The sequence below is a fragment of the Myotis brandtii genome, unplaced genomic scaffold (assembly GCF_000412655.1).
Source record: "Myotis brandtii unplaced genomic scaffold, ASM41265v1 scaffold82, whole genome shotgun sequence".
Lineage (NCBI taxonomy): Eukaryota > Metazoa > Chordata > Mammalia > Chiroptera > Vespertilionidae > Myotis > Myotis brandtii.
Genome location: NW_005371324.1, coordinates 9,956,613 through 9,974,934, shown reverse-complemented (window position 1 = coordinate 9,974,934; position 18,322 = coordinate 9,956,613). Strand labels below are relative to the sequence as shown.

Below are 18,322 nucleotides of genomic sequence, written 5' to 3'. Positions count from 1 at the left end.
TCTGGGCCTCATCCTCTGGAAATTGTTTCTTTGTTACTAATGTTGTGGCCCCACCCCATAACAAAGAAACAGAATTTCCGGAGGATGAGGCCAAGAAATCAGGATTTTAAAAAGATTCCCAGGTGCCCTAACTGGTTTGGCTCAGTGGATAGAGCGTCGGCCTGGGGACTGAAAGGTCCAGATTCGATTCTGGTCAAGGGCATGTACCTTGGTTGCAGGCCCATCCCCAGTAGGGGGTGCGCAGGAGGCAGCTGATTGATGTTTCTCTCTCATTGATGTTTCTAACTCTCTATCCCTCTCCCTTCCTCTAGGTAAAAAAAATCAATAAAATACTTTGTAATATTTTAAGCAATAAAAAAAGAAAAAAATCAATAAAATATATTTAAAAAAAAGATTCCCCGGTTATTCTAATGTGCAGCCAAGGTTGAGAACCACTGACCTAGGAGGTCATGGTTTGATTCCTGGTCATGGCACATGCCTTGGTTGCAGGCTCAATTACCAGGGTGGGGTGTGCAGGAGGCACCTGATCAATGATTCTTGCTCATCATTGATGTTTCTATCTCTCTCTCTTCCTCTCCCTTTCTAAAATAAGAATATATATATATATATAATTTTAAAAAGAATAGAATCAGATATCAGTTACAAGTTGTGTAACATTATCCCTAAACGTTGCAGGAGGCAGCCAATCAATGGTTCTCATCATTGCTCTTTCTATCTCTCTCTCTCCCTTCCTCTCTGATATCAAATAAGAATATATATATATTAAAAAGAATAGAATCAGATATCATTTTAAGATTTCTAAACGTGGATAATGGTCATACTGTTCTCAGAAATGAAAAAAGTCAAGACAGTGGAAAAGCCCAGCTGGTGTGGCTCAGTGGTTGAACATTGACCTAGATACCAGGAGATCAGGGTTGGATTCCAGGTCAGAGCACATGCCCGGGTTGTGGGCTCGATCCCCAGTGTGGGGCATGCAGGAGGCAGCCAATCAATGATTCTCTATCATCATTGATGTCTCTCTCTCTCTCTCCCTCTCCCTTCCTCTCTGAAATCAATAAAAACATAAAAAAAAAGAAAGTGGAAAAGAGGAATAGAATTGGTTGAAAGTTGACTTTGGTTTTTGGACATGGCTGAATCTGATGTATTCATGAGGTACTTAAGAGAAGCTGTTGAGATAAAATTGAGGAATGTAGATTTGAAGTTCTCAAAAGAGGTGGAGCTGGATACAAGATTCAAGGTATTTGTTGTGAGGGTAATTACTGAGAGGAAATATAAAGAAATAAGAGATGGAAGCTTTGTACAAAACATTAGAGAATACCTAGATATACTTAGGGGATGATTAAGGAGAAAGACCCTTAAAGAAAATAGATAAATGTTTAGAGTAGGCAAAGAAACTTAGAGGAATGCAGCTTAATGGAAGATAATGAGAAAGAGTTTGGAGAAAAGCAATTATCATGGCCAAATGTGGGTGAAATCAATGAAGCTCTGGGATGAAAGTCGTCCTAACAAATACCACCCATCTTCTGATTAGTAAAGGAAAGCAGGAATGTGGAAGATTGAAGAGATTTACATTTTTAAGTAAGAATAAAGGTTTAGAAAAGAATGTAGATGATTTTAACTGGTCATTAATAAACAAATTAGTGAACAGATTTGAGGTCTTAAAAGAAAGCAGATAATCAATATTTGAGTGGACATGATTTGCAAAACTTTGAGACATTTTTCAACAAGGTTTGCATCATGGGGTGGGTCAAGAGACAGAGCTAGTTCTCAGGAAAACAAGAAATTCGCTTATAGACATTTTAAAGATTAGTAAATCCTATATAATAAAACCCTGATATGCAAATCGACCAATTGGCAGAATGACCGGTCACTATGATGCACACTGACCACCAGGGGGCAGGCACTCAATGCAGGAGCTGCCCCCTGGTGGTCAGTGTGCTCCCACAGGGGGAGCGCCACTCAGCCAGAAACTGGGTTCACAGCTGGCGAGCGCAGCTGCGGTGGCTGAAGCCTCTCTCACCTCCACTGCAGGCAGATGGTAAGGAGTGAGGAGTCCTGGACTGCAAGAGTCCCCGACTGTGAGAGGGATGTCTGAGTGCCCTAAGCCGGCAGGTGGACATCGCCTGAGGGGTCCTGGACTGTGAGAGGGCACAGGCCGGGCTGAGGGACACCCCCCACTAGTGCACGAATCTCGTGCACCAGGCCTCTAGTAGATGGAAAGAGAATGGAGATTAGGATACAGATTTGGGAGTTATCTACATAGAAAAGACAGTTGAAACCAACAGTATATGCAGATATTTGTGTTGTAAAATCTTTCAGTAAAAAATGATTTCCTCTCACAGAGAAATAATAGCTAATCTAAAGTAGCGTCTATCTTCATTAATATGTGTAAATTAGTTTTTGAGAACCTGAAAGTTTCCTTATCGTAATTTGAAGAATAATCCTATTAAAATCAGTTGGCTATAAAAATCCTAAAATTATAATTAAAAAGAAGACATTCATAAAACTTGCTAGGATTACAAATGTATTCTTGAGTACAGCAGTTATTACATCAATATTATGGAAAAATTCTCCGACCCCTTGCTTTTGCATAAGCAAGGCATTATTTGGGGAAATCAGAAACAGTAACAAAAGCATATGTAGGGCTACTGTTCTACCAGTAGATACACGAATGGCCAAAATGTTTATAATCAACATCTGTTCTAATTGGTTAAGTGGTTAATGCAGTATTAGTTGTGTAACATTTTATTTTTTTTAATATATTTTATTGATTTTTTATAGAGAGGACGGGAGAGGGATAGAGTTAGAAAATCAATGAGAGAGAAATATAGATCAGCTGCCTCCTGCACACCCCCTACTGGGGATGTGCCCGCAACCAAGGTACATGCCCTTGACCGGAATCGAACCTGGGACCCTTCAGTCTGCAGGCCAATGCTCTATCCACTGAGCCAAACCAGTTATGGCAGTTGTGTAACATTTTAAATATAACTCCTGCTCCAATAATATATTCACCAAATTACTTATATATAACATTTCAATACTACTAAAATTCTAAAGTACATTTTGCATATATTACTTTATTATTATAACAATCTTTCACAACAAAAAGGAATCATTTGAGCCTTCACTTTAATGATTAACCCAGATACAGTTATTGCATACTTCTTTGTTACTTACTGAAATTATGCTCAAATTAAAAGCTTTTCCTACCAATAAAGTGACCCTGAATAAATTTACCTGCAAACTAAAAGCCACTTCACATACAATACAGCAGTTATTCTTATTAAAATAAAATCCTCATACCATTTGGTGATGCCATAACAATCTTTAATAATATCCTGAAGGACAGCACGATAGAAGAGTGATTCAGTAGGCAGCTGAAAAAAATGTAGACATATATAAACACAAGAAACAAATAACAGAAATCAAATCAATACAAGAGAGTTGGGACCATAAGTGAATGTTAAAAACCTGATGTGAGCCGAACCAGTTTGGCTCAGTGGATAGAGCGTCGGCCTGCGGACTCGGGGGTCCCGGGTTCGATTCCGGGCAAAGGCATGTGCCTTGGTTGCGGGCACAATCCCCACTGGTAACAGAAATCAAATCAATACAAGAGAGTTGGGACCATCAGTGAATGTTAAAAACCTGATGTGAAACCTAAGATACAATTTTTTATAATTTTTCCATTCTAAGTTAAAATGTTACCAAAGAAAAATGAGCTAACATTCCAAATGGAGTGCGTATCAGTTAAATATGTAGAAATAAACTTTCATAATCAGCCAAATCTGTGTAAGACAGCAGTAAGACAGAATATATGTGAAAGAGAATGTGGCTTTGTCCTAATGGTGGTGGATTAGAGATGATATTATCTAGGATCAACACCCAGAAAGAGATGGTACTACTCTAAGTAAGGTCACATTAAAAATATGTCTGAGGCCTGAATGATCATAGCATTGGCTACTTGTAGGCTTGAAAAAAAGAATCTTGGAATCAACATAGTATCAGAGATTGAAGTTTTGGCAAAGCCTCATTTCCTGGGGAAAAAGAGGTAGGAGGTGTCCATGAAGGTGCAAAGGTTTCCCCAAAGGAAAAAAGGAATGGATGAAGACAAGGGCCCCAATGAAGCATGATAGTTTCACAGAAGGAGGAGGTAAAAACAGTATTATATAGTTGACCCTTGAAAACATTAGGGTTAGGGGCGATGAACTCCACACAGTCAAAAATCTGTGTATAACTTTTAAGTTTCCCCAAACTTAAGCTATCCCTCAGTAATATGAGGGGGATTGGTTCCAGGACCCCCTGCAGATACCAAAATCTGTGGATGCTTAAGTCCCTTATATAAAATGGCAGAGATCAATGCACATGGTTGGCCCTCCACATCCATGGACTCCCAACCATGGCTAGAAAACAGTACAGGAATTTATTGAAAAAAAAATTCATATAAAAGTGGATCCATAGAGTTCAAACCCATATTGTTCAAGTGTCAACACAGAGAAAGAGTGCACAGAGAAAAGGGTATTTTTCAGTAGCAATGCAATAGGTACTTTTAATCCAAGAAACTACGAAATTCATTAAATTCCATTCACATCCCCAAAGATCTGTTAATATTGAGTAGAGAAAAATCAAACTCAAAATAATATCAGCTTCCATGCAAAGTTACTATTAGAAAAAAAGAAAAAGAAGCAAGAATGGAGGGAAGTCAACAATATTAACTGCTTTTGAGAACTCAAATAAGATAAAATCTAAAACCTGTCCAATGACTTGATACAGTTTTAAAGATAAGAGTTCAGTGAAATGTATACATTCACTGAGTTATCCTTTTGTAACTCCTATTTTTCATGAAAGACCAAACATTGTAATTTTCATCTGTTTTGACTGGAATGTTTGGATTAAGATGGAGTTTAGCACAAAATAAATTGCGCCTGTGTGCTCAGGAAGAAAACCTACTTGTTGTCCCTCCCCCCTATCTAATGTCAAGTTCCTACACAGTGGGCCCCAGATGCTGAGACTCAAAACACCACAAATTGAGAATTGAAGGTCCACCATTATATCTTGGGTCTTCGCCTGATGGTACCACCTTCTTAAGTCATTGAAGAATGTCTTGTAGGATCCTAATAGAGCACTTTGAATGAACATATGTATCTTTTCTGGATGGTGGGAGTAGTGTGGAGGGTGATTCTAGTAAGAATGGCATTAGGAATACCAGCCCCTGTCTCGATTCTTGCAATAACTCACTAAAAGCAGACATACACACACACTTGAGTGCCCACACAAAAATTTATAACCTTTAAAAGGCACATTTCTTATATAAATTTTTTTTCCAAATGCAACTCCTTGAGACTTCTACTTTCCTTTCCTGAAACATTTCATATTCCAAACATTCATACTTCAAAACATTTTATTCAAAATTTCCAATCTTTGGATATATTTTTAATTTTGAGTAATTTATTTCTGCAGTACCCAAAATTTCTACTTTATCATCTGTGTCTCACTTCTCCTCCCCCTAAATATCCTTCAGTTCTCTCACAAAAATGCTGAGATCACTTTTCATCTATTGACACCTACTCCTATATTGTTCTATTAAAATTCAAGGCATTTTGGGAAATATATTATTACACAAAGTGAAATATTAGTATTACAAGTGGCTTACAAAGTTCTTAATTTGATTAGGTGTAAGAGATGGGGACTTTAATTTTATGTGACTTTTATATAAAACTCCTAAAATAGTTAAAGCTCTCCTTTGCCATGCTTTTGAAAATTATATAAAATTATATCAAGATAACTGAGAAATAAGTGTATATTTACATTGTTATTAAAAATCAATTGTAGAAAAACTATAAGACCAAGAAATGCATTTTAATAAGAGAACATAAAGAAATGGGACACATAGAAAAATACAAACAGGATGGAATAAATCATCATTCCCAAGTTACTCTGAGTAAATAAGAACTTTATAGCTGTTTCATAAGAGGAAGGGAAGAGAGTAATGAAGTGCCTTCAAATGTGCATTCCTGGAATAACTAGGACTATCTCTCCTGGTAAATACAGAAGTGGGTAGGTGGGAAGGGAGTCAACATTGTCAACATTTAAGCAGCCTAGGCCTGACTATTCCAGGAATAAACTGGATGTGGCTCAGATTTTACTTTCTTTCCTTCACAAGTGATAAATCAACTTTACACTTTAATGCATGTTAAAATGGGAGGGAGCAGAAAGAGTGCACCATTAGAGTGTGTGTGTGTGTGTGTGTGTGTGTGTGTGTGTGTGTGTGTGTATGACATGCATTTTACAGGTCTTGTGGAAAAGGTACTAAACTGGAAGTTGGGACTCTGCAATTAACTAAGGGAGCTGGAATACATTATTAAAATTCTGCTGGGTATCATGTTATGTAAGTTTGGTATAATACCCAACTCATAAGATTGATTGTAAACATGAGCAAGTATTTGGGAAATTGAAAAACATCATACAAATGCTTTGGGGCATTATTATGATAAAGGCACTTTCATCTTCCAGGCTCCTAGGGAACCACTAAGTTGATATGCAGTAGAGGAGTTAAGGGCTTGGGCTTCAAAGTCAGAGATTCAAATCTCAGGGTTCACTACTTAACAGTTTCCTCAAATGTATCACAGGATAATATTAGTACCTATCTCATAATACTATGCATATAGTATGCTTCAGTTGATGAAGAAAACTTTGTAACATGCTTTGTAACCTTTGTGTTAGATTTAAATATTATTTTCATAACCATAATTATTAATTATCCATAAGAGCAACAGCAGTTGACATTTATTGAGCATTTACCATGTGCTATACATTGTTTTAAACATTTTACATTTTTCATTCATTTAATTCTCACAACTCTATGAAGAAGGTATTATTTCTATTCCCATTATTACTGTTATTATTCCTATTTTACAGATAAAAAATTAAGCTACAGAGAAATTATGACATGTGTCCAAGGTCACTAAACAAGTAACTATTGAAGAGAAAATGCAAACTAGTAGTTGAAGATTAAAGCACAAGCCCAAACAATATGCTCTAATGCCTTCAAAAATTCAGTTTTTATCAATTTTTAGATGGTGACATTTAAAACAAAGTTTTTAGTATCGTGCCTGGTCTAGGGTAAGCACTTAGTAAATGATACTTGTTGCTATTATTTTAAGCTTACTATTTAAAAAATTTAAATTGACATATGATTCTTGAAGAGAAGCAAAGAGAGGTTTCTAAAATTTAAGTCCAACAATAAAAATTTTGTGAAAAGTTTAAAAAGAACTCTTAAAAATAATTTTAAAAGTTCCTAGCATGTTTCATGAACTTAAGGTGGAGGATTAGGAAGTTATATGGATATTTTGGTGATACATTTAACTTCCGTTTTTGTGTGTAAACCTATTTGGCTGTTGCAAATAATGAATAATCAAGACAATAAAGAAAAAAGTTAAAAACAACCAATTGTAATATGTATTTTGGATTACAGTCAGAAAATAAATTTAATACTATATCTTGGTTTTCTTGCTTAAACTGAGCCTATTAAAAGCCTGATAGTCAGTGATAGCATTCTTTAGAAATATTTAAAGACTGGTTAGTACATTATGAAGAAATAAGACAGTACAAGAGTACAATGTAGAAGTCTTCCTAAAAGTTCAATTTACTTTTTCTGAAAGTTCACTTATGTTTTAATGTAAACTTATAAAAAGAAGTATAAATATAAAATTGAGGAGGTGACAAAAAAGAGGTGATATTTATGAAAATCCATCAGGTTTTAAGTTCATCAGCAGGTCAAGTATGAGGAGCACTTGAGAGAAAACTATCGTGTTCATCAGCTGAATCATATAAACACCAGATAACTTACCCCTTGGCCAACTGCAACCCGCTCCAGTGCCTTTAAGGAGAAAAAAAAAAATAAGACTAAGACGGCTGATATATTTAGTCTTATCATATAAGACTTATAAACATACTGTATAAGGGCTTGTAAAAGTGACATTTGAAAAGATTAATTAAGTGATAACATATATGTTTATACACTTAAAAGTGTTAACATCATTAAGGAATGTTAACTAGTTTACTTATATAATTTAGGGCTGATTTATAATATACATGTGTCACATACACAAACACACACCCCTACTGTATATAATCCTTGAATTTTAGAAGGCATTAGAAAACAGGAAAGAAATGAAATGACATATTCTTGGCTCACTTTTAGGGTAGCTAAAACAATCAGATAAATCCAGAGCTATTCTTATGCATATACATAGACATTTATATACTACTTTTAAGCTGTTTTCTTCTAATTTTTTGTAAACATAGAATACATCATTAAAAAAATGAACAGATTATAAGTAAACATTTGGTTTAGAAAAGTACATATATTTTTGGTCTGCAAATTCAACTCAAATTCATACCTGATCAAGTGCCAAGTAGAAGAGAAAGTGAATACATATTTTTATAATTTTATATGTAGCTGATTTTAAATTTGTATCTTCTTAAGATCCAAAATATTTTTACAAAAAATTTCCTAATATTTCTAAAAAATACTCTTAACCCAATATATAAAAGATGTATATGAAAGATTTATTAGAATTTAAATGTGGAATAGAGCCCACTGAAACTTTCATTTTTTAGAGACATACATTTCCACACTCACATAGTTTTATAAATAATTTAGATTAAAATATTTTAACTGACATTTTAATTAGAAAATATTTCAAACATAAAGAAAAGTACCAAAAACATAATGGATCTGCATATACTTTCTATTCAAATTTAAAATACCCGTATTTGCTTCAGATTTCTGTTTTGATAAATAATACTTTTTATATATAGCTGAATCATCATATAATTATAAAACTGAAGAATAATTTACAAAATATCTTGTTAAGTGCAATTTTCGCAGATGCACAAGGTCACTGACGAGGTAAAGTAACATAGCTAGTTAGCAGCTGAGCAGGGACATAAAACTTGCTCTGTGAACTCTAATTTACTTCTCATACTTCATACCATGTAGATTCACTGGGAAGAAGAGTTCATTGTATGAAAATTTGTTTTACAGAAATTATTTTAGAAAATATGTTATTTTCCCATTGACTTGAAGGGTCCCTTCACTGAATATCTAGTGCCAGAGTTTTATGAATACAGGAGATAATTATATAATTTTTCTATTAAAGAGAAATAGACCCAAAACAGGTTTATTATTGAAGAAAACAATGAGTTTTCATTTATAGTACTTGTACCAATTTCAAATTAGATTTTCGTTATGGCTTTTGCTAAAAGGCTGAACTGAATACAAAATAGTTTTTAACAATAAGTTATTTGATGTCAATAAAATATCACATAACACAAGGCTACTTTCGGTATGTGTTGCTGATGAGTTTATTTTAGAAATACAAATTATAAACTTTGATTACATAATAAAAGATAATCACATAGGTAATAAGAAGTGTCTTACAAATATTAATATTTCCCTTGACCAATAAATAAAGATAATGAAGACAATATAGCAAGTATTCACTTCATACAAAAAATATTTTGCAGTTTTGTTAGGCTTAAAGTATGTTTACAAGATTGCACTAATCTAATTAAAAGTTTATTTCTGGTTAGTGCCCTTAACAATGTATCTGAAGGCATCACCAGAAAGGTATTTAAAAAACAACTACACCATAAAAAAGCCCCTTAAGCTTTGAATATTTGTGGAACCGATCAGTTGTAGAGCAAAAGGCAATAAAACAAGATGCACCACGAGAAATATTCCTTATGCTTTCCAAAATGACTCTAGCATCAAAAAAAGAAGTCCAGGTGGGCAGGAACTGGAATGAAATTTAGAGAGAGGCCTCCCACGGTCTACAAATTCTATATTTTGGAATTTACTTTTCAAAAATGCTTCTTTTTAGTTCTTTGAATGTTTATGCTTATAGTGTACATTCCTGTTTTGTGGATACATTCTTTTATCTTTCTTTGGGATGTTAGTAACTATTTTCTTTTGGATAGTGTCCATTACCTCCAAGTTGCTATTTTTTCTATTTGTTTATTGGATCTTGATTCTTTCATGTTAGACTTTCTTAGATTTTTAGCCGTCTATTGACAATTCAAATGGGGGTATCACAGACCTGAGTAGAAGCACTGTGCTTATGAGGGAGACTATTAATTGTGGGCCTCACCATAAAGGTGAGATCGGTCCTGTTTCACTGAGAAATCCCCGATGCCAATATCTTTAGGCATTTTCTGTTAGAATAGTCAGACTCCCTATATTGAAAGACTATTTCATTTCTTACCTGATGGCATGAGGTAGAATCCTGCCTGCCAGCATTCTTGGAACCAAGTCATTCTAAGAATGACCTGCCATTCTAACAAGACCTTGAACATGTATCATTTACAGATATAAATAGAGAACAAGATAAGGTTGCAAAAAAGAATATTAAGAGGACATATAAAAATAAATTATTATTCGAGCATAAGTAGATTTCTAAAATAATTCTATGATACATGATTTAGAACACTGGTACACATTTTTTTATATTGCAATGCTATTAGCATAGATATAATGGTCTTATAATATTAATTTATCTTGGTGTTGAACATTAAACACATTATTTAATCAACCATATTTTAAATTTCTGATGAAAAAATAATGCACTGTTTGACCTGCAGCTGTTCCTTTGTAAACCATTATAGCACCAAAACCAGAGAAGACCATGGGATAAAGTGTTCTAGGTCTAAGGACATTAGACAAATCAAGCACAATAAAGGTTTTATTTAACTAGATAGTTATTTCATATTCCAGGTAGCTTAATAATATTTTTCCTATTCTATAAAAATTAGGAGACGAAATTATCTTCTATAAACACAAACACACCATAGAGCTGTGGATAGAGCACTGAACTAATTCTCTGTTTAAGACTTGGTTGCCCTGGCTGATGTGGCTCAATTGGTTGGGTGTTGTCTGTGCATTGAAAGGTTGTTTGTTCAATTCCCGGTAAAGGCACAAGCCCAGGTTGCAGGCTCGATCTTCAGTAGGTGCATGCAGGAGGTAGCCAATCAATGTTGCTCTCACATCCAAGTTTCTCTCTCTCCCTCTCACCTTCCTCTCTCTCTAAAAATCAATAAAAAATCTTAAAAAAAAAAGACTTGGTAGCTGGTACATTTTATATAACAACTGAAGTAATTATATTTAAAATTAAGTATCATAATGTAGATTATAGTATAACTATAAACTGTTACCATACTGCATGTAGAGTGATAATGTTGGAAGAGAAAGTTCTTTTTCCCATAATTTGAAATGCATCAATGATGATGCTCTGCAAAATGTGGCATTTAATGCATGGTATTAGCCAAAAACAATACATTCTGCAACATCTGGATAAAGTTCTTAGTCCAGGAAAAAAATGCAATCATACCAAACATGCTGACATTCTGGCATTGCGACCACACGACCATCTCTCTTCCTTTAAATAGTGGCACATTGGAAATCCCCACTTTTCTTGGGTACATTCTGCAGATGGGGAAAATATGGATTATTTCAATAAAATTCTTCCTCTTTCAGTTAAAGTAAATAATCTATTGAGAAAGCAAATCAATCACTGAGAGAGTCAAACAGTAGTTCAACATGAAAGTGGTAATGTTTAACAGTTCATTCCAGATTCTTAATTGAAAGCATATTAATGTAATGAAAATGGTATTTTCTCAACAACAGCTGTTGGTGTTTAAGCGCCAACAATTTAAAACCAACCAAAATTATTTCTGTAAGATTTCGCAAAAGCAGTTTAAAATAGAAATACTTTTCATGTTCAGTGTATAGTAGATGATTAATGAGATACTGGACATTTAATGCTGACCTGACTTTCTAGAAAAATGATCTATCAAATATGACATTTGGCAGTTTATTACAGGACAATATTAATTCACTCCTAACAATGTTGAAGTATCATTTTTTTTCAGCCACTGTTCACTTTTCAAAAAAAGAACAGCTGTAAAGGCTTTTCTTTTTTCATCATATTAAGAGGCTGAAATATTTTCAACTGTGATTCAATCTGGCTCAATTGCATTTATGGTTCAAGTAACAATAACAAAAATCAACATTCATTGCTTGTCCAACTGATGTAGTTACATATTCAACTTGCTGATGCTTAAACACCTTATGTAGAACTATTACAAAGTTTTTGAAAAAGAAAACAAACCAATTTCTATTTTAAATTAAAGCCTGAAAAATAAGAGCTTAAATTTTATCAAAACTGTGACAAAAGAAAATTGTGATAAGTGAAATTATTCTATTAGATTAAAAAGTAAAACTGAACTAAAAACTTGAAAACAAGAAAACTCTAAAAGAAAATATGGAGGTAAATTCCATTAAATAAACTTTTGTGCTATGTAGGATCAGATGATTTTAGATTAAAATAGAGAAAGTTTAAATTTCACAGAGATCATAAGCCCCTGAAAATGTTTTCTTTCAGGTAATAACTTAAGATTTATAATAGACCCTACTAATAATCAGATGGAAGATATGGACCTCCCGGGAATGGAAATAATAATGCTACTATTTACATAGCATTTAATATTATTAGCACTATTATAAGTGTTTTAAATGTATTAACTGGTCCCCACAGCAATTCTATGAAGTAGGTATACTCTTATTCTCATGTCTCAGGGAAACTGAGCACAGAAAGGTTAAAGCAATTCTATGAAGTAGGTATACTCTTATTCTCATGTTTCAGATAGGGAAACTGAGCACAGAAAGGTTTGTGAATTGCTTGCCTAAACTGCAAATCTAGCACATGGCACAGCTTGAATTTAATTCCAGGAAGTCTGATTTCAGAGGCCATGCTCTTAACCTCCAAGATATATAAACAGCTTCACTTACAGTTACACAGGACTCATGGAGCCCTTGAAACTTATCCAGGTCCTAGGGACCCTGGACCACTTCCTCTGTTTCCAAGATGACTTGAAACAGACGCTTGAGAAGGCTTTATGATTTAACTCAGACAATTATTTCTAAATGAAAGGGCTACTATAAGTAGTTTAATTTTCTTCTTACAAATAGACAGAAACACCTAGATCTTTACTGTAAAGGGTAAAGCGTTACAAAGATGGAGTTCTTCCTCCTCTCCATCCATTCTCTCTTTGTCCCTTGTATTAAGATAGCACTCAATTTTTAGCTGTTCAGATTAGAGACTGCAATTCCCAGACTCAAGTGCAGCCGTTAGGATAGCTACAAGACTAAGTTTTGCAGAACTGAATGTGGGCAGAAATGATGTGTGCAAATTCTAGGTCAGATGCTCAAAGGGAGGGGCAAGCCACCTCGGACCATGTAAACAAGAGCAGCACAGGATGGTGCAACAAAATAAAAGGATTCTGGGTTCTTGGAAGACTTTCTGTTACAGAGCTCCGCTCCAATCACCTACTTCTGGATTGAAAAGTAAATATCCCTCTGTCACTGTTACTTTGAGTCTGAACAACTTCACATCTAAATCTTTATCTTAATGTAATGTTTTCCAAACTTTTTATAGCTCAGCACTCTTGGAATATGGCAAAATTTGTATGTCAAACTGGAATAATCAGAATATGATGATTGTGTTGAAGCAAAACCCAGGGGATGCAGGAAGCCGTGTCTCAGGAACACTCACAAAGTATCCACAGTTGGATAGTTCTGTCCTAATTATGCAGAAGTCTTCTTTGAGGATGTGATATTTGAGCAGAGACTTAACTGAGGAAGCAAACCATGAGATTAAGGGAAGATCTAATGAAAGAAAAAACCCCAAAAAAACTCAAAGAAACAAACTAGGTTTTAAAAGAATTAGTTAATACCAAAAAACATAATACTAGCTTATCTTATAATTTAAAATGATAATACTAGCAATTTTCTAACTTGTAATATCTCAACCAAGTGCCTAAAAAATGAACTTGTAACACTGGGAAAGAGGAGACTAAAGTCAACTTATTGAACAAATGTGAAGAGAATCCCACTTAAAAAATATACAGGGAATTTGTAATGAAAGATATAATTAGTGTACCATCACTGCTCTGCAATTCACCTTATACTGCTAGGAAAAAAGCATGTCTACTTGCCTGAAAAAGGTAGAACAATCCTACCTCAGTAATAATCTAAAGAAAACTTTGAAAAAGATTACTACTTAATATTAGATTGCAAGTGCAACAGTATTTCTAGAAAATTCATTCCATTGAAAGGGGTATATTGTTTCTAGGAAAAAGAATATAATAAACTCACACCCAAGTTACTCCCAAATTCTTGACCCACAGAAACTGTGAGAAATATTAAAAATTATGTGGCTTTAAGCCATTTAATTTTGGGGTGATTTCTCAAATAGCATTAGATGATACACAGTGTAGAAGTAGCATTAAGGAAGCTAATTATCTCACACAAGGTATGTGAAACAGAAAAATCCACTGCTTGAGGTGTATGGGAAGTGTGCTTCTTTAGGAAAAAGTTAGGTTTTTTATTAGAAAGAGAATAAAGGAAATTTCAGAGTAGAGGTTGCAGAATATATGCAATTTTGATAATGACAGACTGAATTCTGAAATTTGAAATTTTGAAATTTGAGGAAAGGTGAAAGACAAGTCACAACAAATGATATAGATACATTTGAGGTACCCCTCTGGATGCTGACTCATATGGACTTTGTCAATTGGTTCCTATACCATCTAGCTGTTGACTGTGTTTGACCAATGGTGAGTCTAGGTAGAAGATTGGAGACAGAAAAGACTAAGGTCAGAATATTCATACTTTTGGCTGCCTCTCTGAGAGGCAGCCACCCACTGACTGAAGGTCACCTCTAAAGCCAGCCAATTCTTAAGTCATTCTCCTTTAAGGTTTCAGTTATTTCTTTCTCCCCTTACACAGGCATGGTAAGCTGCCAATTTCTACACTATTTCCCCTCCTCTTCACCCGTATCTTTGTAAATAATCCATTTGTAAACAAAATTCAAATTATTCTAATTGATGTGTACCATCTGCTTGTTTAACTCCCTGATTCCCATTTCTCTTAAAGTAAAAGACTTGTAATGTCCTACAGAGCTCTATACAACCCTCCACCCAAAGCTCTGACCTCTCTTATCTCCTCTCCTCTCCTACTGTTCCCTCATCTCCACTCTGGCTTCTTGTTATTCCTCAAACACACCAGATTGTCTTCTTGTATGGAATGATTTTCCCCCAGCTATCCACTTTGTAACTCACTTACCTTTTTCAACTCTTTGCTGAAATCTCACCATTTAATGAGGCTACCTCTGTCTCCCTATTTAATTTATTTACTTAAGTTATTTATTGTTTATTGTGTCTACCCCCATCCCAACCCACACAATTGCCCTGGTCTCCATTAAAATATAATGTAAACTCTCTGTACACAGGGATTTTTGTTTTTTTTGTTCACTGGTGCTATCTCAAATTCAATATATATTTTTGAATGAATGAAAGAATGAATGAACTACTATTGTAGAAAAAAGATACGTGCTAAAATAGGTGATAATGAATATAGATGTTTATAAAACAAGTAACTTAACCTCAAGAATTACTTGTCATAGCAAACTAACAAAACTTATATCCAATATTCTCATGGAAGTTTCACAATTAATTTTTTAACTTTGCCTCCCCACTACCCAAGCTTTTCTTCATTAGCATTGCTATGTTATGTTTTTAGCCTATCCATTAGCACTGCTTCATAGCAGCTTTGATCAATGTGTGTTTTTATTATTTTAACTGGCTACCATACTTACCAGCTTTGTGTCATCTTGGGAAAGTTACTCTCTTTATAACTCAGTTTCCCTATATGCAGAGAGGAAAACTACTGCAACAGTTTTGATATTAAATAAAAATGTAGGTAAGGGTTTAAAACAGTGCTAAGTACATAATAAGTGCTTGAATAATGTTATAATGACTGTGATTCTAAAAAATTAATATTTACTTCTACTTCTGCACTATGAAGTTATTTTTCTATGAGTTTTACATTACCTGGTACTTAGTAGGATAAAAGAAACTGTTTATTTAATTAATAGAGAATGACTAAACTAATACAATCTGTTCTGGCTTTCCACTCTTTAGAATGCCATCTCTGAAGTCAACAAAAATAATCAATCTTGGCCATCATTTTATTTGACCGGTCCATAAATTTCATAGTATTAAAATTCTCTGTTAAAACTTGTTTCTCTTTTGGTTTTGATAACAGGTTCTTCTTTTCAAAGGCCCTTTCTTCTGCCCACTCTTCAAATGTTAGTGTACTCAATATTACATTATGGCAAGTTTTCTGTTTCCACTCTTTAAATTCTTTTCTTGAGCAATTAACATCTACTCCTTTAAATTTAATCTCTACATATCTCCAGTATCTTCTTTCTGAATTTCTAAATAAAAATTTTAAACTGTTTGCTTAACATTTCTAAAATTAAATATATGCAAAACCAAACTAATTTCCTGAGCCCACAAATCTGATCTTTCCCCAATAATATGTCATTATAGAATCAACCAAGCTAAAACCTTGCCATTATCTTTACCCCTCATTGCCCCTCCCCCCACCCATTTCCCCACCTTCTGTCACCAAGTCAGTTGGTTTACCTTTGAAAAGTCCTAGCAGTTATTGACTTCTATGATTCTTATCTAATGTATCCTTGCTTTGACATTCACAGCTGCTTCCTAACTAGTCTCCCTGTCTCTGATCTAGCTCCATGCTAAAAAATGTAGATGAATTTATGCAACTCTTTTGCATTAAACAAATACATAAAAGATATTTTTATGGAACAAAGTATACTTTGTCTCTTACTGAATAATATTCAAAGGTCTCAGCATACCATTCAGAGCTCTCACAATCTGGCCCTAATTTGTTTTTCTTTCATGCTATATTTTATTTTTAAAGAAAATTTATTGTTATTATTTATTTTTCATATTTTCATAACTTCACCTTCACTCCCACCTTACTCTCTGCCATATATCCATATGGAATTGCCTTACTCAGAACATACAACATAGTTTCTGCCTCTATGCCTTTCTCCACAACGTTCTCAAAACCTCTTTCCCTATCTCATCCATCTTTCTAAATGAAGACCAAATGTCACCTTTTTTAGAAAGCTTTCCTTCATGAAGAATTACTCCCTCTTCTAGTTTTAATAGCACTTGGTTTAGATGCTCATCATTCATTACTCCTTTCATTCATTTTTTTCAATAGTTAATGTTCCTCGCTGATTAAGATCCATAGGGGCATGAATATATCACTCTCAAACATACATGAAAGTTCTATGTAATTCCTTCTAAATTCCTCACTATATCATAAGCTCCCTAAGGAGCTAGAGAGTGTCTCATTTTTCTTACACTTCTAGTTCTATTATATCATCAATACATTGGTACTTCACTTATCCTTTGGTTAAAAGTATAGCTATGTAATCTCAAGGGAATATGTAAAGTATCTTATACACAAAAAACCCCCTAAACACTCAGTTAAGAATATATATATTACTTTAACAGAGTCATGTCTATAATAAAACATGGTTTCTTTTTTAAAATATATTTTTATTAATTTCAGAGAGGAAGGAAGAGGGACAGAGAGATAGAAGCATCAGTGATGAGAGAGTCACTGACTGGTTGCCTCCTGCACACCCCACACTGGGGATGAAGCTCACAACTGAGGCATATGCCCTGACCGGGAATAGAAAGGTGACCTCCTGGTTCATAGGTCAACGCTCAACCACTGAGCCATGCCAGCTGGGCATAAAACACTGTTTCTTAATGCAATCAGTCTAGATACTACTGTCTTGGTATGTTCATGCATGGCTATAATAATGGCAAAGTTTGGTGCTGAGAGAAAACACTGTTGGCCTGACAAAAACTATGATAGCAGCTTCCCAATGGCACTTCTCACTCTGCAAGACAAGTTTCCTCTGCTTGTTCTTATAGATTCCGTATAATCTTTTATCAAGAGTCTAGTCTTGAAATGGAACATCTGAAATATTAAGTCAATGAGACAGTGTTGACATTAATATTATAAATCACGTTGTTTCCCATGAAAAATTTATTCACTGTGCCAGTCTGATGAAAGAGAAAAAATTGGACAACTTGCTTAAAATTTGTCTATCATGGGGGAAAAATGTGAGAATACATATTTATAACAAAATATTTTTCAAGATCATTTGCTCCAAAGTATACAAATCCAAATTTGTTTATAAAACTAGTAAAATGTAAGTTAGTTCTTTTTAATCCTGTTTTGAAAAAATGGCCAGAGGACATTTCTCCTAAAGAAGACATACAGATGGCCAACAGACATATGAAAAGATGCTCAACATCACTAAGCACCAGGGAAATGCAAATCAAAACCACATTGAAATACCACCTCATATCCCTA

The 18,322-nt window shown here is 34.3% G+C and overlaps 1 protein-coding gene across 1 annotated transcript in view; it reads right to left on the bottom strand.

Annotated features, from left to right (window-relative positions):
* Positions 1 to 18,322, bottom strand: part of METTL25 (methyltransferase like 25) — a 93,512-nt gene that overhangs the window by 34,146 nt on the left and 41,044 nt on the right. Inside the window, exons 6-8 of the mRNA XM_014531638.1 lie at positions 11,388 to 11,482; positions 7,847 to 7,876; positions 3,304 to 3,377 (exon numbers count right to left, since the gene is read on the bottom strand). Of these exons, the coding sequence (XP_014387124.1) occupies positions 3,304 to 3,377; positions 7,847 to 7,876; positions 11,388 to 11,482 (199 nt within the window). The remainder of the gene's footprint in view (positions 1 to 3,303; positions 3,378 to 7,846; positions 7,877 to 11,387; positions 11,483 to 18,322) is intronic.